This window comes from Pyrus communis, chromosome 10, assembly GCF_041283825.1.
Source record: "Pyrus communis isolate YQ-2024b chromosome 10, ASM4128382v1, whole genome shotgun sequence".
Lineage (NCBI taxonomy): Eukaryota > Viridiplantae > Streptophyta > Magnoliopsida > Rosales > Rosaceae > Pyrus > Pyrus communis.
Genome location: NC_142574.1, coordinates 25,856,729 through 25,880,997, shown reverse-complemented (window position 1 = coordinate 25,880,997; position 24,269 = coordinate 25,856,729). Strand labels below are relative to the sequence as shown.

At 36.5% G+C, this 24,269-nt stretch overlaps 2 protein-coding genes across 11 annotated transcripts; both read left to right on the top strand.

The window, feature by feature from the left end:
- The first annotated feature begins 3,254 nt into the window (after positions 1 to 3,254).
- LOC137730306 (uncharacterized) lies at positions 3,255 to 8,383 on the top strand. 8 transcript variants are annotated; one of them, XM_068469374.2, is made up of 8 exons: positions 3,255 to 3,914; positions 4,008 to 4,060; positions 4,184 to 4,243; positions 4,349 to 4,426; positions 5,541 to 5,670; positions 5,879 to 5,931; positions 6,856 to 7,041; positions 7,999 to 8,383. In XM_068469374.2, the coding sequence occupies exons 1-8, from the start codon at positions 3,590 to 3,592 to the stop codon at positions 8,152 to 8,154; spliced, it is 1,041 nt and encodes a 346-aa protein (XP_068325475.2). In that variant the 5' UTR covers positions 3,255 to 3,589; the 3' UTR covers positions 8,155 to 8,383. The 8 variants fall into 8 exon arrangements, 7 of the variants coding, with proteins under 7 accessions (XP_068325475.2, XP_068325476.2, XP_088534649.1 ...); XR_015952627.1 differs by having other exon boundaries at positions 3,344 to 3,914; positions 5,869 to 5,931; XM_068469375.2 differs by having other exon boundaries at positions 3,344 to 3,914; positions 6,856 to 7,055.
- Positions 8,384 to 13,433: 5,050 nt separating this feature from the next.
- On the top strand, positions 13,434 to 15,951 carry LOC137728466 (protein SOMBRERO-like). Of its 3 annotated transcripts, none has more exons than XM_088677419.1 (4): positions 13,434 to 13,567; positions 14,056 to 14,269; positions 14,440 to 14,720; positions 15,031 to 15,951. In XM_088677419.1, the coding sequence occupies exons 2-4, from the start codon at positions 14,098 to 14,100 to the stop codon at positions 15,694 to 15,696; spliced, it is 1,119 nt and encodes a 372-aa protein (XP_088533545.1). In that variant the 5' UTR covers positions 13,434 to 13,567; positions 14,056 to 14,097; the 3' UTR covers positions 15,697 to 15,951. The 3 variants fall into 3 exon arrangements, with proteins under 3 accessions (XP_088533545.1, XP_068323347.2, XP_088533544.1); XM_068467246.2 differs by having other exon boundaries at positions 15,028 to 15,950; XM_088677418.1 differs by lacking the exon at positions 13,434 to 13,567 and adding an exon at positions 13,674 to 13,904 and having other exon boundaries at positions 15,028 to 15,951.
- The last annotated feature ends 8,318 nt before the right edge of the window (positions 15,952 to 24,269 follow it).

The window sequence follows — 24,269 nt, the reverse complement described above, 5'->3', positions numbered from 1 at the left end:
TCTATGTATGCAGGGGGTCGCCCCTTCCTCCCCCTCCCTCCCTCACCCACCCCACTCCTCTTCCACCAACCCCCCCCCCCCCACCCCCCCCACCCCCCCCCCCCCCCGGGGCGCCCGCCCGCCCCCCAATGCAGCTGCTCATGCTTTGTTTTTGTCTTGATTTTAATACGGTAATAAATATATTTATATATATGATGAGCAGGGGGTCGCCCCTTCTTCCTCCTCCCCCAATGCAGCTCCCTATCCTTTGTTTTTGTCTTGATTTTAATGCGGTAATAAATATATTCATATATAGGCCAAATCGGATAAATGATCCCTTGGAAGATAGTCCTGTGCTAAAAAAAACTCTGATTTAAACCCCTGTAGTATACTCCGTAATCAAATTTAGTTCAAAAGTGATTTTTCCGTTAACTATCTGTTAATACATGGGTAAAATTGTACTTTGACGTGTGCCTTTTTCTTCCTCGTCAATGGAAGCTATGCCAGACACGAGATTTTATCATATATAATCAAAACTTATCCCTCAATTTCAAAAATGTCCATTTTTATAAAAACTATCAATTATAACAGAAAATGTGCTTGAATAGACTTATATGCCCCAAAACTTTAAAACCAAATTACACTACAACAAAAATCCTTGAAGTTCCCATACTATTTGGTTGTCACCAAGAAAGACTAACTTGACTAACGGAAAGTAAGCTTCAACACCATGGAAATATCTTAAAATACTAACAGTAGCCACGCCTCTTTCATGGGTTCTAATTCCCCTAACTTGGTAGGGGTAATTTGACTAAAACCTTAGAATTCTAAAGAAACTCCCATAGGATTTTGATTGGAGCTCTTTGGCTTGTTTTACTGATGATTTCATTTAATTATTCTAACTGCTATATGAGTTATCATTTATGATAAATACACCTTGAATACAAAAACTTTAAATTTAAAACTTTTCATCAGCAAAAAGATTGCTGCTTTGATCAAAATTTATCATTACAAAGTGAAGGTACACAATCCAGATTCTCAATTTCTTCCAAGCTTGGAACAACCAATCTGTAAATAACCAAAATGACCAATCCCATATGAAATTGGTGGCCAAAATCAGGTCTGTTGCTGGCTAGGTTTTCTCTTAGTGGGTAAAGAACAAAGCCCAACAATAATTTACAGTAAATCGCAAAACCCATATGAAATATAGAATCTTTAACAACAATTCACAGAAATTCGAACCTAATTTCATAGAAAATGACAACCCATTTCTTAAATTTCGAAGGGAACAAAGAATCTAAACAAGAAAACCCCATCCGAAGCAGATTGAAGAAGAACCCGCATGGGGAACCCGCTGACTTGCTCAAAATGGGTGTGAAGTCGAAATAGGCTCACCTGAAGTTATTCGACAGGGACAGGGCCATGCCGCATTTCTTCGAGTTCGTCTTGTTGTTGGGCAGTCTTCTGATTGCTCTGCTGCTCCATTGCTCTGCTGATTGCAGCTCCGCGACGACGAAGACGACGATGTCTACTGACGCGAAGACGCAGAAGGAGAAACAGCAGAAACAATGGGGAAGAAGGTGGAGGGAATTGGTATTTTAAAAAGCGTTTTAGGGGCGCCAAAGCAACACAAAGCTTGTCGGGGAAGCTTTGAAGGTGCTCCTTGAATCTTGATTGACTCGAGCGAATCGCCGAGAAGCTTGATCGGAATCCGCTCGGCGGCGGGTTCAAGACTTATGAGAGCGATCAGGGAAACAGCCGGTATTTCAACGGTGACGAGTCGACGGATTCGAAGTGGGGTCAGAGGAAGGAAGCTGGGTTTGGGAAGGAATCGAATCGAGATGAACTGTGCAGGGGTCGCCCGTCGCCCCTTCTTCCCCTTCCCCCCTTCCCCCTCCATGCAGCTCTCCATCCTTTGTTTGTGTCTTGATTTTAATGCAGTAATAAATATATTTATATATATGCATTGCACAGTTGGATGGCAATGGATCGGTTTAAGAACGAAAATGTTATACCTATCTCTATAATCACAAAAATTAACCATATCTATAACTATAAATTAACCATCAGCTATTATCTATAACCATAAATTAACCATCAGGTATTATCTATAACCATACTCACCAAATAACGGATTTCACATCGGTTAACAGTTATATTCATCTTCACCAAATAACGGATTTCACATCGGTTAACAGTTATATTCATCTTCGTTAGTACAAAAAATATATTCGCCCAGTTGACACATGATAATTTAGTAAATATTAATTCGTCATTAAATATTTGATGTATGAAATGATTTAATTAATGGATCTTGTGGAGTATGAAAATTAAAGCTAAACATTGATAGTGTTGGTTGATCTTTGATATTGAACATAAATACCATTAAATTCTCATAGATTTTGATTCATATCAAAACTATTGAACTTTGCCATAAAATGCAACTCACACAATACAATTTTTGTATTCTCAAGATAATGAATTCGGTGAATAATGAATATATATATATATACACACACATATACATATACATATATTATATAATACCTTAATATTACATACAATTATATTATATATTATTCGGTTCGAATTTGGGTACGGATATGGATTGGAGATCCCTATAATTATATCCAAAACCATAACCGAATAATATTCACAGTTTTTCCCCATACCCAAAATATACCTGAATTTTCATACCCAAATCTAATCCATTCGGACGGTTATCCATGGTTTTTGGTTTTGATTAGAATTGCCATCCTTATTGCACACATAAAATTTTTAAGTGTTCTCGTCACTTGTGTTAGGTGATATTCCCCACTTAACACCAATTTTTAGTTGATTAAAATGAAAGAAAAGAATATCGAAGTATCAAATTCCAATTAGTGGGAACACCACCTGACACAATGTCAGGTAACTCTAAAAATTTCTCGAACTCCATAGGGTTAGATGTTCTGCCCAAGTTAGCACTCCCATTGCCTACTATTTTCTCTGGATCAGTGCGTTTTGTAATCAACCATGGCTTGCAACAACCTAAATCAGAAGATAATACCTTGGATTGTTTTGTACTCGATGTTCGTCCTTTCATAGATCACGGATTTCATATCAATATTGAAGATAATATATCGATAACATATCAATACGTTATGTTATTGACATGTTATCAACAATATGTCATTTAATAAAGAAAAAACATATGTCCAAAAAAAAAAAAACACATGATCCTAACTCCAAAAAAAGCATGTTAAAATTACAGTGGTGTTAAGTTGCTTGAATTTATTCACTAAATGACATACCAGAATGAAACTAAATGTTTTAAGTGCTCAATCCAACTGCTTGCCACATTTTAGTTCTGGGTTCGCTGAAATGTTCAGCAAACCAGCACCCGAATATTTAATATATCCTCGGTTGCCCCCTGCCGAACATAGAAAAATAATCTAAATAAAAGTCTGTTCGGTGGTATACAGCCGAACAATTTCCTTACAACAGTTCGGCAGGTGGCCCTGCAGTTTTCTGAGTGACCACATCCATTAAAAATACCAAAACCCCAATAGACAAACAGATAAAGAAACAGCGAAGTGAAGCTGCTGGGGCTGGAAGATTGAAGACAGCAATGGCTCTGTTAATAAATAGCCTGCTAGTCCTACCCGCGCAACAACTCGGTCTGAGTCGAACTCACTCCGCTGCTACGAGTTATCTCAACTATTCACATCGCTGCAGAGCAACATCCTCCGTTTCGCTTCGGTTCTGTCATGGGAACCGAAAAGTCAAGACCAAAGCCTCCAACGCAGATAACCAAGAAGTCAAATTGGAAGAGAAAAATGAGGAGGAGGAAGAAGAAGAAGAATTTCGGGTACTGACGGCCATGAAAAGCGGTTTCAACGACATTGTGATCGTCGACACTCCGAAATCGAGAATGCTGCTCCTCGATTCTTCTCGTATGTGTTTCTTTACATATTTTAACTCAATCCAATTAGTACCCATTATTTTGTTCTGCATTTTTATGTTGTTTTTGTTTTGGGTTCGTGCAGATAATGTGCATAGCATTGTTTACAAGGACCAGAAGTGGACTGCTTCCTACTGGGTAGGTGTATTTAAATGTGTTTATGCACCCAAGTTCGAATCTTCCTTCACGTAGTTTAGATTTGATTAGAGTATCGCTCGAATATGTGAAAGAAAGTCTTTGTATTTGTGTTGCATTGTGCAGGATGAGTTTGCTAGCTTGCCTGCTATTGTTCCGAAAGGTCCTATTGCCATCCTTGGTTTGGTAATTCATTTCAGTTTGAACAAATGTTGGGTATCTTGTGAAATAGCTTTTGTATTGTAACCAGTGATTTCCTGACTACAAATGTTGTTGAATTGTTCAAGTCAGGGTGGTGGAACAGCTGCTCATTTGATGCTCGACTTGTGGCCGTCATTGCAGCTTGAAGGTTGGGAAATTGATCAAATTGTGAGTGTTTTGAAAAGTATTTGACTTGACTTCATAGGTTTGAACTATCTTTTATAATTGCACCACATGAACTACACTTTATAAATGAAAGCTTATTCATGACATTGAATTAATATCATGTGGGTATGGTAACTTAAAGAACACATTGGGACTATTGACCAAAGGACTCAAAATCGCTTCCCTTCAGTTTAAAGCATTATCTACCAAGACATCTCTACTACTAAGCAGTTCTATGTGCTTCATCTTTATTTCAGTTCTGATGTAATTTGTCCGGTGGCTGCAATTCTATTACAGCAATGCCAAGATGCTTTAGTGTTGGTCTTATATTCTCTTGTATGGCATTTTTAGTGTAATTATAGGTCATGGGAATCATAAGACTAGGTCGTGGCAATCTTCAAATCGTGTACACCGGAATGAAATCATGTTGAAGGTGTGGGCCTGCTAATGGACAGTTTTCTGTCCATTGTTTAGGAGAGAACATGTAAGGCAGTTCATTGTTCACCCTTGTTCCCTAACTGGTGCTTGAAAATCATATATTCATGGAAAACTAAACAAGTGGCACTGAGATCTAAGGTCTTAGCCTTTAGCGGCACCTTATAAGAACAGTAATCATAACAAATTCTTTCTGGAAGAAATACAGAAACAGAGTATCATGTGCTGAAAATTATTTAGCTGTAAGGAGATTCCTTTTGAAACTTGATAAGTTATGGAAATAATTCTTATCTCAAATAGCTGAAAAATATGCCAAACTACTCAAGAAGTCATGAACACAAGGTCAACAACATTTAGATTAACAGTGTAAAGGTCACCGACAAGAAAAATATCACTTAAAAAAAATTGCTTGGTCTGCAATAATTTCTTGAAAATGTTACCTTCCGAAGTTGTACTATCTCATCTGTTTAGCTCTGACAGCTAAAGTCGCTATGCAGCATTGTTACTGAATATGCACTTGGACGTGTGATTAGCATGATTAAACTAATATGTAGGATTCGTCATGGTTATAATTTTCAGTTTTTCCATATGTTTAATCTTGGTAAAATCATATTTGCATTTGCTATATGCTAGGATGTGTTCATTGTGAATGCTTCCTTACTCAATATTTTAAAAATTTTAGTTGATTGATAAAGCAAGAGAATATCTTGGGCTGTCTGATCTTGAGAAGCATACTCAAGCTGGTGGCACACTTAACATTCATATTGGCGATGCCCTTTCTCCTTCAGTTAATATTCCTGGAGGATATGCTGGTGAGATCCTTGTCTACATGGCTCATTGTATTACCTGGAGCACATTCTTCTGTTTCTTGGATGTTGTGCACAGATTCAAGGGTTTTTTTGTAATTTTTGTACTCATGCATACTTCCCAAGTACATACATTGTTTATGCCTCATTTTTTGCAATTCCCTATAGTTCCGTCCCTAGTGTATTACTAACTTGTTCTTGCAGTAAATATCAGGCATTGTCGTTGACTTGTTTTCTGATGGAAATGTTTTGTCACAGTTGCAAGAGGTATGAAGAATGCTATCTTATCAATCATCTTGTTGTCAAGCCCACTTTTTATGCATAGCTATCTGGATTCTGGAAACATATAGAGAATGCTATCCACTTGAACAACCTTATTCTGAGTTTCGTTAGAAAGACCTAGAAGTAGTTTTTGAAAGGGTGTAGTGAAATTTCAAGGAGAATTATGCAGAGAATGCAGTTATTTAATCAAGGAATAATGGGAGGAGCAAGGAAATAAGGAGAGAGAAACACCTATGGATTTAGACTCAAAAGAGTCTCCTAGTCATCTTGAATGTGCAGAAGAAATCCTCAAATGGCATTCAGAATACTGCCTTGACTTCGCCAGCCTCAAATGTCATTCAGAATACTGCTTTGACTTGGCCAGAGAAAACAACCCTTGTAAACATGGATATGAGATTGAAAAGGGAAACCTTGAAGGACCCATAGGAAAGTGATGTTAAATGTTGTTTAATTTAGGATCAAAATTAGTTGAAAGCTCAGTTACAAGGCATCGAAGTTTTAAGATCAATTAAATTGTAAATTTTACAAAAATCAACAGGCTCACACAGTTAAGGACGTTTTGCAGAGGTTTGACTTTAGGGTTTAATACAGCTAATGAAGATTGAAACCAACAAAATGTCCAGCTGTTATGTACGTTCAAGTTACATGTTAAGGTAGGAGCTTGGTAAGTAAGAATATAGATCCTAGAATTTATTCTACCTAATAAGTTTGCTAGGAATGACTACCATGTACCTTCATAGTTGCTAATTATATTTTGGCTATTATTCGTACAGCTGTTCTTTCTTCCACAGTAAGCTATGTTGTATCCAACTGCCTATATGCCTTGATATTTTCGTTGTCATCCATTATGACCACATCACACGTTATCTTGTGTTTTAAGTTATGTTTGTTTTGTATTTTATATGAAAGGTTACAACTTGGTTGGAAATAAAGAATAAATTGATGCCGAATGGGCGCCTAATGGTGAATTGTGGTGGCATAGATGAAGCATCTGATGTCAGAAAGGAAGCAGCTCATCCAAAACATATATCCACCGATGAAAGTTGGCTACAAAATTCTACTATCAAGGCATTATCTAAAGCATTCCCTGGACAAGTAGGGCTTGTTAGGTTGATAATCTTTTGATTAAGTATTTCCAGCTTGCAACATCTAATTACTTATCATTATTGCACTAATTTATTTATTTTACCATATTTACAAACTGAAAGTACGAATTTTAGATACTAATTATAACATGAGCATACAAAACTACTGTTAAAATGCAAATGCCTTTGAGAAAGATGAGCTATTTTTCTTGTCTATTGAAAATTTTGAAGTCTGAAAATATAATGGGCATGTTTTTCTGTTCAGTGAAACTAGAATGGCTGCAATCCTAATTTAGTTCTTAAGCACCTTCTTTCAAAGTTTTCAACTGTTATTTGCAATCATGGCTGGAACTAACAAGTTCGGTGTTCATGCACCTGTCTCTGTATTTGCGTGTGTGCATAAGCACAAAGCTCAATGAACTTGTTAGTGTGTCGTGTTGTTATAAATTATAATAACGATTGAGCTTGTGTTGTTCGGTTAACTTTTAGATCAAATTTAAATGCATTTTTTAGTCAATGGTTACTTAGCTTGGTAATGAAGCTCTGATTATCTGTCTGATTAGTGCTTGTGTTTGAATCTCGTTGTGGTTGGTCATTTCCTTGGTTTAAGGAATTAAGTTTTGAGTAACACTTAACTAGAACAGGTACTTTCCACTGAACATCCGAAGTGTCCTCTGCTGCTAAATATCTAAACATGAAACAGAGAAAACAAGCTAGTATTTACACAATATATATGATCAACTTCAGCTTCTTCCTTACACTCAATTCTGCAAATGTTTATGAGAATTTTGGGTGCCAATTTGTTAACCGTTAATTTGCGCTTCTTGGCTTTTCTGTGCATGCATTCTCCAAGCCGTACGTGGTTCTCATTGTCTTCGCTCTGCTCTGAGTAAATCATATTTTTGTTTCATTTAATAGGTTAATGCCTCTTATAAAGAAGAAAACTCAGAGTTTGATGTTTGAACAGGTTAGCTGGAAGAAAATGCCACAAACTTTTGGTGAAAATTATCTTGCACTTACGGGACCTTTGCCAGAGGTGACTTCATGGTCTGCTGCAGTAACAGGTCCATTGACAGACAGTGTGAAACAATGGAGACCATGCGAACCTTGTTCTTGGAGATAACTACGGTGCATCCCCAAATCGCACGATCACAAAGAACGCTGCATCCGCTGAGGTTTAATCCGACAAGCAAAGGTTGAAACAGCCTATACCAAGATGTATACATTATCTGTATCTTAAGCTTACAACTTGTTTGATTGTAGTAACTTGGTCAATTGAAGATTTGCTCCAATGTATCAGTTTTTGCTCCATGCATCAGAAATATACAAGATGAGATCAAGTGTTAGTGTTACACCTTTTTTATGTCCCTGAATTTTGCACAAAATTTAGATTCTTCAATATGATTGGAAACCAAAGATACGGCAGATACATATGGCGAAGAGAAAATCATGTTGCTCCTGTCCCTTTCCAAGTTTTCATATGCAAAACCATATTTTGACTGCATGCTTGTCATTGGAGTACAGCTCTGTTTGACATTCAGAATCTCAGATGTATCATGACACGTAACCCTTTCGTTTTTTGAAGTTAAGTTTTTATTAATTTGTTTATACAACGATATTTTTACTTAAGAAGAGTAAGACTAAGACAAACAAAAGTAAGCAATAATAATTAGATAATAAATGCATTATTCATTTAGTCAAACTTTACATTTTTTATCACTTATAAGTGAAGAAAAATATATACGGCATATATCATTAGACTGTAATGCTAATGACGAGTATATTTGATTATGCTAAATTCAGAAGATATATCCAAAGAGGGACGAGCACAAAACGCGCCATAAGAGTATTCACTTTGCATGCATCTAGGTCGCCATGCAAATTAATTTAGAGCAGAGCAGAGAGAGTGGAGTGGTTAATGAGTATTGGAGTTGGAGCTACAACAAGCATCATGGAAATGAGCGTACTATGTGTTTGTGTGTGTGTGTGTGTGTGTGTGTGTGTGGAACATGATGCGAGGAAGAATAGAAGCTCCCATACTCCATAGGATTCCCATATTATAACATATTTATTGATGAAATTAATGCAACACTTATAAAAGTAGTAGTGTTCGTAAAGGCAACGGCGCCAGTACGTTGTTGCATGTAAATCGTAATTACAATAATTCTTTAACAGAAATGCTAAGGAGAGTCTTTCAAAGTCGGACTTTTTATAGATTCTCAGTCACCTAATAGTTTAACGTTAATTGTCGTACCAATATTATAAAATATTATGTAAAAAATATAAGATGACAAAGAGTTTAGGAAGAGTCGTACAGTTGAGTTGAGAGAGTCTCCTTAGCTTTGTAACTAACACTATTGTTGTCATCATTAGAAACACTTTAAAGAATTTAAGGGATCAACTCGGAACCAAAATTTGTTTTTCAAGGACCAAAGTGGTACAACACCTAAAGTTCAGCAGGAAATTTCATAATTAACCCAATTTCCAAAGGCCATATCCAAATTTACATGTTGAGCGTGGATAATAACTTTGTGGTTTAATTGGACGAATACAAAACTTCTCAAAAATATATATACATGAAGTTGTAGAGTAATATTAGGGAGAACAAATTTTTTAAATCAAATTTGTAAATTAAACGATGTGGTTGCAGATGATTGAATTATTAATTAAGTGTCAATTAACGTGTTTATTTCTTATTGATGATACATCATTTGATTTGTAATTTGATTTAAAAAATTTAATCTCCCTAGCATTATACATACTTGCATGCACATGGGGTTAGACCATGGAAATTAATGGAATTAACTTCCCTGTTGAACATTTCAGCAGGAATTCCTGCTTAAACTCAATCCCGAATGACACGTGTTCACTTGAGATTGGGTGTAAGCATGACGTCCTGTCGAAATTTCAGCAGCGAAATCTTGTTCGAAATTAATTGGGTGCTGACCAGAGCTCTAGAGTCATGAATTAATGATTGTTGGAGGTCCAAAAGCATCATGGAAATGAGCGTTTAGGGTTCATGATGCGAGGAGAATAGAAGCTCCCATGCTCCATAGGATTCCATTCTATATTTGATGAATTTAATGCTGCGAGGGAAGTTTGTAGCAGTGTTCGTAAAGGCAACGGCACCAGCTGTGTTGTTGTATGTAAACAATATATAATTATACAATATATATACACACACAATACATACAAGATCGGTATACACAAAACCAGTAGTACTCCTCTACTGCATAAAGTAATATGCGTATTTATATAATAGAGGAGCATTCATTTGAGAGATTTTTCAATGTGCTCGAAACACAACATTGTACGGCATATATCATTATATAAGTGGAGGCATTTTTTTTTAAGTATTATTTCACTTATATAATAACATATAGCGTATATGACTGTGTTTTAAAAATACTGAAAAATATCACCATCCATTCAGCGTGTTTGACCAGGAAATATGTGCATATGGAAGATTGCGTGGGAATCCCTTTGGGTCTGAATGGTATTGAAACAAAGCCATCCGAATCCCGGCTCCACGTATTGCATTTGGTATTAAATTAAGCTAATCGAGGCCTTGAATCGTGTATTATGTGTTGAACAAGCACGCGTAAATGCCACGGACTTTAAGGATTCTGCTTTCTTATCGGCCGTATTCATATATGGATTTAGATCATCTCTTGAGCTAATGGAGAGGATTCTCCTCATCAATCATCATGGATCGTTGAATTTTTATCTAACAGTTACAAACAGGAAGGTCCTTTCAAAGTTATAATAATTGTAGCCGTTGGATTTTTATCCAACGGCAAACGGTAATTGATGAGGAGGATCCTCTCCATTAGCTCATGAGAGGATCCAAATCCTTCATATATAACTAAATATGATATTCCTTCATTTCTTTTTGTTTTATATGTTTTAATTTTTTGAAACTTTTATCCAACGGTCCACGATAATTGATGAGGATAATCCTCTCCATTAGCTCAGGAGAGGATCCAAATCCTTCATATATAACTAAATATGATATTCCTTCATTTCTTTTTGTTTTATATGTTTTAGTTTTTTGAAACTTTATTACCTCCTCACCCCACAAGGCCAGGAACCGGTCCATTGGGGGAGCTTTTTCCATTCTTATTGAATACGTACTAGATAAATATTTTCTTCTCATATTCTTGTGTTGTTAGATTATGAATTGGTAATTTATTAAATTATTAATCAATTTTACCTTTTATTTGAATATGTAATTTAAATTTATAATCTAACAATATAGATAGTCTCGTAAAATGAGTCGAGTTAGTAATAGAACCTTCATTTATTCATTCAATTATACAAGGACTTTTAATTTTTAAATAGAATAATATGATCAAAGAATAAACCCAACGAGTGTTATATATAAAAAAAGTAACTGTTAACTTGATAGTTAGATGAACGAAAGAGTCAATGGTCTAATAGGTTATTAATAGAAACTGAGATATTAAACAAAATTAGAAACCGACGTAGTTAGACTGTTGATCACAATGTGACATAGAAGATATAAGCACTGTATATATATATAGAGTTCATACTCTTTAAGGAGAAGTTCCATTCTCCATGGAACTTGTAACAAAATAAAAAACCGACGTTAAACTGTGAATGACATGCACTAGTAGGATTTAAGTGATGTGGTACATTATTACCATCAGGTCAAGTGGATCACCGGAGATATATGTATCTAGCCTTGGCTTTGGTTGCAATCGGTAGGACACACCATATATTTTCATCAGTTTCGGGTGGTTTTTATGGTTTCTTTTACAGATCAACACTTAATAGTTTATAGTTCTGCCTAGGATCCGGGATCATTATATGCATCGGAGTTCTGGATCACGGTCGTCGATTGCACGCAGCACGGCACCCCATTACCCTAAAACAATGCCAATATGGCAATGGGGGTGGATAAATAAGTAATATGGCATGTATGCACGTTTTGAACAACTAAATTAGGAACCTATCAAGTTTCTCACTTGCACTGAATTTGATGCAAATTTTGTCACTTGATGAACGCGTTTCAGGGCACTCAGTCGATGACCCATCCTTTGAGTTTGACCGCAGCTTTAAAAAAAAAATTCTAGCTTCTATAAGTTAAACTAATAATTAAATGGAGCATGAAAGGAACTAGTGCAATGTATATAATTATAAATAAGGTATTTTTATGAACAATATTTGGGCAAAAGGGTCACATGGTTTTAAAAAAGATCAGATATGAACAAGGTTTGGAATATAAAGGAATGAAAGAAAGAATTCTGTAATTCCTCTTTGACTCTGACCAAGTACTGTACATAAGCATGTGTAACTGAAGACAAATGGATAAAACTGGATTGAAAAAGACGAAAAATATTATTTAAAATTGAGAAAGAAGAAAAATTTGATTGTACTAAATGGGAATAAATTGACAGTTTTGCAGATTTTCTTCATCTGAATGAGGCGATATTGAGGATTAAGGTCTCCCGTTCAATGGACATTTACCAAATCCCCTTCACATCATACCCTCACGAGAAAACAAGACACCGCCCCCCTCATAAATTATTAACTTACCAAAATTTACACCCTTTTTTCATTTCATACGTTAAGTTAAATAGTAATGTTAGGAATACCGCATAATTATATCATATTAGTGTATTAAATGATGTGGCAAGTAATTACTACAACTAATATTCGATCAGATAAATTCATTAATTAACATGATATATATACATCACTTGGCTCATTACATGGTACACCAATGTGATACAAAAATGCAACCTCCCTAACATTTCCTAAGTTAAGAGAAATGATATAGAGATCGTGTTTTGGTACCACATAGATATTCCATTGTGATAAGTTATGTAAACAAATCATGTTAATCGATATATTTATCTTATTAGATGTTTTGCATCATTTGTCCCCTCATGCAGTACAAAAAAGTTATCTCCTTGACATTACTAATCTTTAACTTAATTATTTTCTACTTTCATTTTCTTCTATTCCGTATTTCATAACAGTAACACTAGTTGTAAATAGATGAGGGCTAACACCTTTGGATACACAAAATTGACAAACTTTCTAACACATCTTCCAATACAGGTGGAAGACTCACATGTATTGCTAGTGTGTCAATAAGTATGTCAATTTTGTGTATGCAAATAAATTAAGAAAACTATTATTAGCACTCTAAAATTTTATTTTACACTCCTGACAAATATGTTTTTCTTTCTAATTATTAAAAATTTGGAGTGTAAAATAAAATTTTTGAAGTATCAATAACAATACCAGTAGTTTTTATATTGTTTATTGTTTGTTTCTTTATTTCTGTGCCCGTCTTCTTCTGTCAGAAGGAAGGCTTTAAACTCATCTATAACTCTCTCTCTCTCTCTCTCTCTCTCTCTCTCTACCTAGCTACGACATCGTGCCCTGAAGCGTAGAAATCTGCAGTATTGCTTGCTCTCTCAGCTGTCTGCTGCGTTACCGGTTGTCTTCATTTCTTTGTGTCTGAGGGAATTTGGGAAGCCTTTCTAGCTAGCTACCGCAAAAAGGTATGCTACCTGCTTTTTGTTCTCTCTCTTCATGCATCTTTACACTTTATATGTTTCCCTTCTTCTTTTCTTTCTTTTTTCCCAGCTTTATTTCGACCTATATCTCTTATTGATTACGTTTGAAGCTTATTTTGTCTTGTTTACAACTATGTATGTGAAGTTTTTCTCCAATTAAACCCTAATATTAGTGATAAATTAATAAATAAGTATTTACTTGGATTTCTAGGTCTTACATCTCATGGGACTTCTAGGTTGTATCGTAACTAATTTCCTTTGCTTACATACATCTAAAAACAAACATGTTTACTTTGGGGGATGAAACTCCATAGAATATGATGTAAGGGTTAATTATAAAGGTTTTTAGGGATTTTGTTAACTTTGGGGGATAAAAATCCTTGGAAGCTGAACAAATTTGTTTGAACGAGAGTGCAATTAATTAGTTCCTTTTAAATTCTACAAATAATATCATGCATGCCTTTCTTTTTCAGGGTGCAAATTTACATATAAATCTGCATATATCAAGGAGGAGGATGATGGCTGCAGGAAATGGACAATTGACGGTTCCTCCAGGGTTTCGATTCCATCCGACAGATGAGGAGCTTCTCTACTATTACCTCAGGAAGAAAGTGTCTTATGAAGCCATCGACCTTGATGTTATTAGGGAGGTGGATCTCAACAAACTCGAACCCTGGGACCTCAAAGGTGAGATGTTTTTTCACAAAATAAGCTGTTCTTAACACTTCAAAAAAGTCGTTGTACACTCCATATGTCCAAATGCAATTTCTTTCTTATATTTCTACATATCCTGAGCTCATTACACAGACATATATGACTGTAAATTTTGGCAATAATTGTTAATTTTGTGCATGCAGAGAAATGCAGAATAGGGTCAGGGCCTCAGAATGACTGGTACTTCTTCAGCCACAAGGATAAGAAATATCCAACAGGAACTCGTACAAACCGCGCAACCACAGCTGGGTTTTGGAAGGCAACTGGGAGAGACAAAGCGATCCACCTCACCAGTTCCAAGAGAATTGGCATGAGGAAAACCCTAGTCTTTTACACTGGCCGTGCTCCCCATGGCCAAAAGACCGACTGGATCATGCACGAGTATCGCCTCGAAGATGACAACATTACTGCTGATCAAGTTCAGGTAAAATATTTAAGTACAATTAATGTTTAAACACCACATTTTTTATTAGACTGCTTGACTGAATCACATTATATATGAGATGGAGAATAATTTCTGCACAGTTTTTCAGTTCATATGTCGAATGGAAGAAGGTGTGCGTCTAAAAAAGTGTGAAAATCCATTTCCCTTATGTGATACATGATGTGTCAATTTATCGAATGTTAATTTGATGCAACAAGTGAATCTGATTGCATGTCACATCAAATAATGCGGTTTACTCGTGTCGATATTCGAAATAACTAATATGTTATACTTTAATTTGATTCAGCAGGAAGATGGGTGGGTGGTATGTAGGGTTTTCAAGAAGAAGAATCACAACAGAGGTTATCAACCAGAATTTGCTCATCATCAAGATCATCAAGATCATCAAGACCACGATCACTTCACGAACATGAAGGCAAGTGGTTCTCATGTCCCGATACTACTAGATCATCACGATTATCATCAGCAAAAACAAAATCACCATCATCTGGAAGGACTATATGATTATCCTGGTAGCTTTGATCACGCTGGATCCATGCACCTCCCACAGCTGTTCAGTCCAGAGTCGGCTGTCGCTGCTTCATCCTTTGTATCACCACACAATATCAACTTGAACACGATGGACATTCAGTGTTCCCAAAACCTGTTAAGGCTAACATCCGCCGCCGCCGCGGCAGCTGCAGCAGCATCTGGTAGTTGTGGACTCGGGCAACAGCAGGAGAGGTCCTTCATCAGTGGTGGTGATTGGTCATTCTTGGACAAGGTCCTTGCATCTCATCAGAACCTTGATATTAATCACTCAACGTCGCAAACCAAATGCAACCCTTCTTCATCGACTCAACAACTTAGTAACTCTCATGATCATGATCATGTGGGTACTTCATCATCAACGCAGCAGAGATTCCCATTTCAATACCTTGGGTGCGGAACTGACTTCTTAAAATTTTCCAAGTAGCTAGCTAAGGCGGCTAGGGCTCTACGAACCCGCAAAGTCGCGGATCGATGGATACAGTCACTTCATGCATGGATGGATGTCCATCCTATGTCATTAAGCTGTGCGGCAGTCTTTTTCAGTCTTAATTTGTTTGTTAGTTATGTTACAAATTTGGCTCAGATTCTATACCTTTCCTAATTAATTTATTACTTCTCCTTTGGCATCAAAATGTATATAACTAAATTCAAAGAAGAACAAGATTCTCTTTCAAAAATACCTGGTAGCTTCCAATATATATATTTTTTAAATTTAATTATTCTAGCTCGTTTGAAATAAATTTCCATTACTACAAGAAAAACAGATTAAAACCACTAAAATTCACAAATTGAGGTGGGTATAAAAGACATATCAATAGCTAATCAAGTAATTAAAAGACATATCAATGGCTACTGATTGTCTTCTAACCCACCTTATTATGTACAACTAATATTAGTGACAACTGCTAGTTTGTTTTAGTGCATATAATTAGTGACTACTGCTAGTTTATTTTAGTGAATATAAATTTATGTACATTCTTTTCTTTTAGGTAGCTAGTGTTAGGTTCTACACGATCTTCGATATATTTCTTGTCAAATTCGGGCATAACTTGCGGATTGAAGTTCGAACCATGTCCATGTGCATGTGTTAGAGTATAAGTGTATTAGCAGAAAATATATTTGATTGTTTTACTTGTTTAAATCGGAGCCTTTGGATTACATTTCCAATGGATGCTCAAATTAAGTTAGAGTAAGTGATGTAGTGTGATACATGTAACTATCTCATAGGATAGATAACATGGAGGGCTGAGATCATTTCCTTTTGTTAGAGGAAAGAGAGTGGTTCAGTTGCAACGGTAATATTCGATTGCTTTTGTAGAGAGAATATTGGAGAAATGAAATCAGTTGTGCAATCATCATAGTGAATGCTCTCTGTGATTCTTCATCTCTTTCTTTTTCTTCTAGAAATTCATACAATCTCCATTGATTCAGTGCACAAACCTATAATCTAACATCACCTCAGAGCCAGGTTGCATCATTTGCAACTGGGCATGAATCTATGAAGCTTGCACGAAGAACTCGAATTGATCGTCAAGCTCTATTGCTGAAGAAAATTCAGAGAAGAAATCTTAGTGACCTTGAATCATGTCTCATATGGCTGGATCGAGTGGTGCTGATCTTTGAGCACTGATGTTCAATGGAGACAACTTTGATTTCTAGTAGATTCGGATGAAGACCATATTCTGGTCTCACGAACTCTAGGACATCGTCGAGAAGGGTTTCGCTACTTCCGCGAAGAAGGATGAAGAACTCATAGAAGCTAAGAGCAAGCTATTGAAGGAGAACATCGTCAAAGATGCAAAGGCACTTGGAATCATCCAAGGGGTGGGTTCCGATCAGATCTTCCCGAGAATCGCCATCCAAGAGACTGCAAATTTTGCTTGGAATGTCCTGAAACAAGAATTTGTGGGAGATAAACAAGTAAGAGTTGTGAAACTCCAAGGCTTACGCTGTGATTTTGAGTATACTAGAATGGGTGGGAATGAAGCTTTCTCTGCATATCTAGTTAGATTGTTTGATTTGTTCAGTCAAATAAGGAGTTATGGTGAAGATATTAGTAATCAAAGAATTGTTCAAAAATTGCTGATAAGCTTACCTAGATCTTATGATAGTATTGCCTCTGTGATTGAAAATACTAAGGATCTAAAGATTGTTGATGTTCAAGATGTTGTGGCTATACTAAATGGGTATGAACAAAGATTGATAGGCATGATGAGATTCAAACTGAGAAGGCATTTGTTAGTCTCAATATTGCTCCAAAACAAAATAAGTATAATGGGAATTAAGGGTTCAAGCCACAGAAAAATTGGAAATCAAATGGGAATAAAGGAGATAATAGACATGCAAATCAAGCTGGAAGAGTTGCAGGTACCTCTGAAGGAGCTAAGAATCCTTGTATACACAGTGATAAATTGCATTTTGGTGAATGTTGGTTTAAGGATAAGCCTAGATGCCATAATTGCCATAAATTGGGACATATTGCAAAAGATTGTCGTGGCAAAAAGGAGAAAGCTAACCAACATGTAAACTTTGTTAACCAAGTCAATGACACTCATACAATGTCTTATGCCTGTAACAATGTCATTGTGAAGAAATGTGAAGACATATGGTATGTGGATAGTGGATGCAGCAACCACATAACTGGAATTGAGGATTTATTGGTTGACATTGACAGAACAATGACTGTTAAAGTTGAAATAGGCACTGATCAGCTCATTGATGTCACAAGCAAGGGAAATTTGGTGGTTGAAACCAAAATGGGGAGAAGGTATATCAAAGAGGTAATATTAGTTCCAGGGTTGAAAGAAAATTTGCCCGGTGTAGGGCAAATGATGGACCAGTTACTTTCTGGTGTTTGGTGGTACAAATGCAAAGATATATAATGATTGCTCTCTGTCAAACTTGGTAGCCAAGATACCAATGAAAGGAAATAGGAGTTTTCCCTTGAAACTTCAACCTGAGATGCATATTGATCTAAAAGTTAGTGTGCGCCAATCCTCTATGATCTAGCACAAGAGGTTAGGGTAATTAAATATGGGTAGTCTGAAGCAACTCAAAGAACAAGATATGGTATTGGGAATGCCTGATCTCAAGTTGACAGATGAGATACGTGCAGGATGTGCCCTTGGGAAACATTGCAAAGATGCATTTCCAAAGGAAGCATCATGGATGGCTTCTCTTCCTCTAGAACTCATTCACTCAGATATCTATAGGCCTATGCAAACTCCTACTAAGGCTGGGAATAGGTATTTCCTTACCTTTATATATCACTGCACTCGAATGTGTTGGGTCTATTTCTTGAGAAACAAGTCTGAGGTGTTTGGTATATTCAAGAAGTTTAAGTCCACAGTTGAGTTACAAAGTGGTTACCAGTTGAAGAAGTTAATGAGTGATATAGGAGGGGAGTATACATCTGTTGAATTCAGAGAGTTTTGTGAAGAAATGGGTATGGAAAGACAGCTAACAGTGGCCTACACACCACAACAAAATGGTGTATGTAGAGTTCTTTAATTCAATTCATGAAATGATATGTTATCTCACTGATTGATTAACGTAATTAAATATTATTATTGTGCTTCATGATTCATTGATATGTTACAAGCTATGGATTGGGATATAATGTTGGAAGCATAATGATTGGTATGATGAAGTGAAATGTGATTTGACTTGGGTATTGGAAATGGTTGTGACATATGATTGTAATGCATATTGAATTACTTGGGAGATATGAGGTCTAGTAATGGACCGATAACCCATTGTGATGTGGATTTGTTGCTCGATATTGTTTCGTTTCGTTGAGTTTTCGTGAATTGAGTAACTTGAATCATGTCTTGCTCATTCGAGCCATTCTTATGCTTCTTGGACTTCCGTTCAGTTCTGTTGTGTGGTCCGGAACTGAATTATGCTTGGATTCCGTTGAGTGATGGTCCAGAATCCCTTCTACTCCGCGATTCTGTTGAGTGATGGTCCAGAATCATATCCTGATTTGGATTACGTTGAGTGATGGTCCGGAATCCCCTTTGATGCCTTGGTTCCGTTGGGTGATCCAAAATTCCCTTTTTCAAAGATGTAGTCTTCGGCCGAAATTCCCTTTGATGCCCACGCGTTTCGACATGTTGTATGTGTTATTGATGATGTGATGGTTGACATTATTAATTGACGGGATTGTGGAATGACGTTGGATATGAGTGTGGTTATTAAAAGTATTTTAGTTGATTAATATTTCTAGAGAATAATATGTACTTTGTTTAATTCTTAAATATGTTACACGCTATGAAATGCGATTTTATGTGGGAAACGTGATGATTTATGTGATGGATGAAGTGGAAATGTTAATCGTCATGTGGGATTGTTATGTTGGATATCATTGTTATTGTTATGATTAGACTTGTTGATAAATGTGGCTAGAGAATGGTATTGTACATCGTTGGTTCTTTGAAATGATATATGTTGTGAATTGCTGTATCATGTTGCGACATAATGACCTATATATTAATGGAGGGGAAATCATGATTTTCAGGTGGGTTTGTTATGTAACCCTGAGTCTAGTAATTTCATGCTTGTCAAGTTCTATTGATTGATTGAGAAATGTTATACCTCTCAACTTAATCGGACTGTGTTATATGTCAATTATTGTGCATGACGAACTACGAATGGCTTGATCCCTGTTTAGGGTACCTAGGCAGTCTAACAGGGAGGTTAGATGCAGCCATAATGCATACGAAAAATAACTATGTGATTTGATTATTGAGTTGTGCTTGCCCATATCCCGGAGGTGGGGTATGATAGTTACGGATTTTTGGTGACGTCACGTGTCAATTCTGGACATATGTCGGGGTTGGGGCGTGACAACTTTTATGATGTAGTCGGCAGTCTAACGGGGAGGTTAGATGCAGCCATAATGCATATGAAAAATAACTATACGATTCGATTATTGAGTTGTGCTTGCACATATCCCAGAGGTGGGGTATGATAGTTATGGATTTTTGGTGACGTCACGTGTTAATTCTGGACGTCTGTCGGGGTTGGGGCGTGACAGTGTAGCTGAGAGGAAGAATAGAACCATAGTGGAAATGGCAAAATGTATGATGGTTGAGAAAGGTGTTCCATTTGATTTCTAAGCAGAAGCTGTCAACACAGCAGTGCATATCTTGAATAGATGTCTCACTAAGTCTCTTGATAAGAAGACCCCATTTAAGGCATATAGTGGGAGGAAACCAGGAATCAAACACTTGAAGATCTTTGGTTCTATATGTTATGCCCACATTCCAAGTCATCTTAGACATAACCTAGATGAAACCAGTGTTAAATACATTTTCTTAGGGTGTGGCATATGTGAGAAAGGTTATAGACTTTATGACCTTATTTCAAAGAAGATAATTGTGTCAAGGGATACGATATTTGATGAAAATGCTTGTTGGGATTTGAAATCTCAATCTGAGATGAACATCAGTGTACCAATGCCTGAAGTGGGAATATGTGAACAAATGGAAGAAGGGAGTTCAAGTGACACATGTGATGTAAATGATGAGTCTCTGATACCAGCATCTGAAACTTATGAATCAATTGAAAATGGCTCAAGATTGGTTCCAATGCAGAATAGTACAGGTCTCCAAGACTATGATCACACTTCATTGAAGTTCAAAAGCTTGACAGAAGTGTATGCAAAATGCAACTTATGCATAGTTGAGCCTGAGAACTTTGAGGAGGCAGCAAAAGATGAGTCATGGCAAAAGGCCATAAAAGCAGAACTTGCTATGATATAGAAGAACTGCACTTGGGAACTTATTGACATACCATTTGATAAGCCAGTAGTGGGTGTCAAGTGGATCTACAAAACAAAATTAAACCTATATGAAACTATACAGAAGAATAAGGCAAGGCTGGTTGCTAAGGGATACTCTCAAAGTCTGGGGTCGACTTTAATGAGATATTTGCCCATGTGGCAAGGCTTGACACTATTAGAACTCTAATTGGACTTGCTGCACAGAAAGGTTGGAAAATGTTCCAACTTGATGTAAAATCTACATTCTTGAATGGAGTTCTAAATGAAAAAGTGTATGTGGACCAGCCACTTGGATTTCTAATTATAAGTAAGGAGGACAAGGTTTACAAGCTTAAGAAGGCTTTGAATGGTTTGAAACAGGCACCAAAGGCCTGGTACAAAGAGATTGATTCCTATTTTTGTGATTCTGGTTTTCATAGAAGTCCAAGTGAGGCAACTCTTTACATCAAGGCAACTGAGGCAGGAATTCTCATTGTGTCCTTGTATGTAGATAACATTATATACACAAGAAGCTCTAGTGTAATGATTGGTGGGTTTAAGGCAGAAATGATGGAAAAGTATGAGATGTTAGATTTAGGTATATTGTATCACTTCTTAGGGCTTGGAGTAATTCAAACAGAAGGCTGCATTTTTCTGCATCAAAAGAAGTATGCAAAGACCTTGCTGGAGAAATTTGGATTGAAGGATTACAAACCTGTTGCAACTCCATTTGCAGCAAATAAAAAGCTAAGGAAAGTTGGTGGGAGTGAGATGGCTGATGAAAGTCTCCACAGGAAGATAGTTGTCTGTTGTACTTAACAATTACAAGACCTTATATCATGTTTGCTGCAAGTTTGCTAGCTCGATTCATGCGCAATCTAACCAGAAAACATATGGGAACTGCAAAGAGGGTGCCGAGATATATCCAAGGAACACTGAATTATGGAATTGCAGATGAGAAAGGAAAAGATGATGTGCTTATTGGCTATTGTGATAATGATTAGGCAAGAAGTGAAGATGACATGAAGAACACTTCTGGTTATGCTTTCAGTTTTGGTTTTAAAGCATTTTCTTGGGCCTCAATCAAGCAAAGTAGTGTAGCATTATCCATTGCAGAGGCTGAGTATGTGAGTGCTGCAGAAGCAATTGCACATGCTATTTGGTTAAGGTTTGTCCTATCAGATTTTGGTGAGGAACAAGTGGAACCAACTCAGATTTTGTGTGATAACACTTCTGCCATAGCAATTTCGAAGAATCCAGTGGCACATCACATGACAAGACATATCAATCGAAGATTTTACTTTATCAGAGATGCACTGCAGAATGGTGAGATTAATCTGGTGCATTGCAGCACTGAGAAGCAAATTGCAGATATATTTACAAAGGCCTTAGCAAGGGATCGATTTGAATGCTTGAGGAAAGCTTTGGGGGTGATTTCTGCTAAACACTTAGAAGGGAGTGTTAGAGTATAAGTGTATTAGCAGAAAATATATTTAATTGTTTTACTTGTTTAAATCAGAGCCCTTGTATTACATTCCAAATGGATGATCTAGATTAAGTTAGAGTAAGTGATGTAGTGTGACACATGTAACTATCTCATAGGATAGGTAACATGGAAGGCTGTCTCATAGGATAGATAACATGGAAGGCTGAGATCATTTCCTTCTATTAGAGGAGAGAGAGTGGTTCAGTTGCAACGGTAATATCCAATTGCTTTTGTAGAGAGATATTGGAGAAATGAAATCAGTTGTGCAATCATCACAGTGAATGCTCTCTGCGATTCTTCATCTCTTCTAGAAATTCATACAATCTCCATTGATTCACTGCACAAACCTATAATCTAACAGCATGTTTTCATACGCGCACAAATGTACATTGACAAGGCATAAACTTCGGTCACCAATTAGGCTCAATGGAACGGTCCACCAAAATTGATGGTTAAGGCCTGGAAGCCCGCCCCCAAAATAAAGCTATATAAGGAAAGGTCAGATATCAGATATCTCCATCTCCTTACTCTCAAGATTAAATAATTATATATGTATGAGGAAATATGGAAGTGTCTCGCCATCTCCAACTCCCGCACTTTCCCTTATATATGTGTCAAACTTTTCCACAGACAATTAAACAAGGACTGAATTAAGTGTCTGGTCACACACACACACACACACATATATGTATGTATGTATGTATGTATGTATGTATGTGTGTGTGTGGAAACTGCCTGGTACACACACACATATATATGTATGTATACATATGTGTGTGTGGAAGCTGCCTGTTACATAAGGTGTGTGTGTGTGTGTATCCATACTGAGCATGATCTCTTTTCCACAGACAATTAAACAAGGACTGAATTAAGTGTCTGGTCACACACACACACATATATGTATGTATGTATGTATGTATGTATGTGTGTGTGTGTGGAAGCTGCCTAGTACACACACACATATATATGTATGTATGTATGTATGTATGTGTGTGTGGAAGTTGCCTGTTACATAAGGTGTGTGTGTGTGTGTATCCATACCGAGCCTTCATCGATCATGCTAGAGCTAGGGTTCATCATTTGCTCGGTCGAGGAATGCTTTTGCACTACGAAAAGCTTTAGAATATTATTTTCTGCTGCTGATTTTTGTTCAATTGTTTTGTTACTTTGCGTGTCATTTCATGAATCGCAATACTATCTTATATATCTTGCCTAGTTGTGACAAGGTGTACAATATAAATGACAACTTGGTCATATGCATGTGAAACTCTCTCTTCATTTTTATGATGAGTTGCAATTTCATTTTTGTTGGGAAGCTGGTAACATTCTCACTTGAACTTTTTGTATATCTTTTTGGCTATTCTGCTAATCATAAAATATTGTTGATGATTTGTACCGTTTTACTTTTTATATAGCACTCTTTAAAGATCAACAGTGTTAAAATTCTATATCATCCTTTTTGTTCTATCTTTTTGGCTATTCTTCTTATCATGCAATGTTGTTGATGGTCTATACCATTCTATACCACCCTTTAAAGATCAATACTGTAAAAATTTTACCAAATCAGAAATTGTTTAACCGTTCGATTAACATTGACCAAATTTCAGTGTTCAAGTGAGAAGCATGGTTTATCTATTTATTAGATAATCATTAGATGACTAAATGATTTTATACTTAGTTTGCTTTTTGCAGAGATGACCAATTAACTACTAACCAAGATAATAAACAGTTCTAATAATTGTTAAAG

What these genes read in the sequence shown, in the direction of transcription:
- LOC137730306 (XM_088678519.1), top strand. Translation starts at nt 3,590, where the DNA reads ATGGCTCTGTTAATAAATAGCCTGCTAGTCCTACCCGCGCAACAACTC. An exon ending in CTATTGCCATCCTTGGTTTG is followed by an intron (nt 4,244 to 4,348) that starts GTAATTCATTTC and finishes TGTTCAAGTCAG; the next exon opens with GGTGGTGGAACAGCTGCTCA. An exon ending in TATTCCTGGAGGATATGCTG is followed by an intron (nt 5,671 to 5,878) that starts GTGAGATCCTTG and finishes AGTAAATATCAG; the next exon opens with GCATTGTCGTTGACTTGTTT.
- LOC137728466 (XM_088677418.1), top strand. Translation starts at nt 14,098, where the DNA reads ATGATGGCTGCAGGAAATGGACAATTGACGGTTCCTCCAGGGTTTCGA. An exon ending in CGAACCCTGGGACCTCAAAG is followed by an intron (nt 14,270 to 14,439) that starts GTGAGATGTTTT and finishes TTGTGCATGCAG; the next exon opens with AGAAATGCAGAATAGGGTCA. An exon ending in TTACTGCTGATCAAGTTCAG is followed by an intron (nt 14,721 to 15,027) that starts GTAAAATATTTA and finishes AATTTGATTCAG; the next exon opens with CAGGAAGATGGGTGGGTGGT.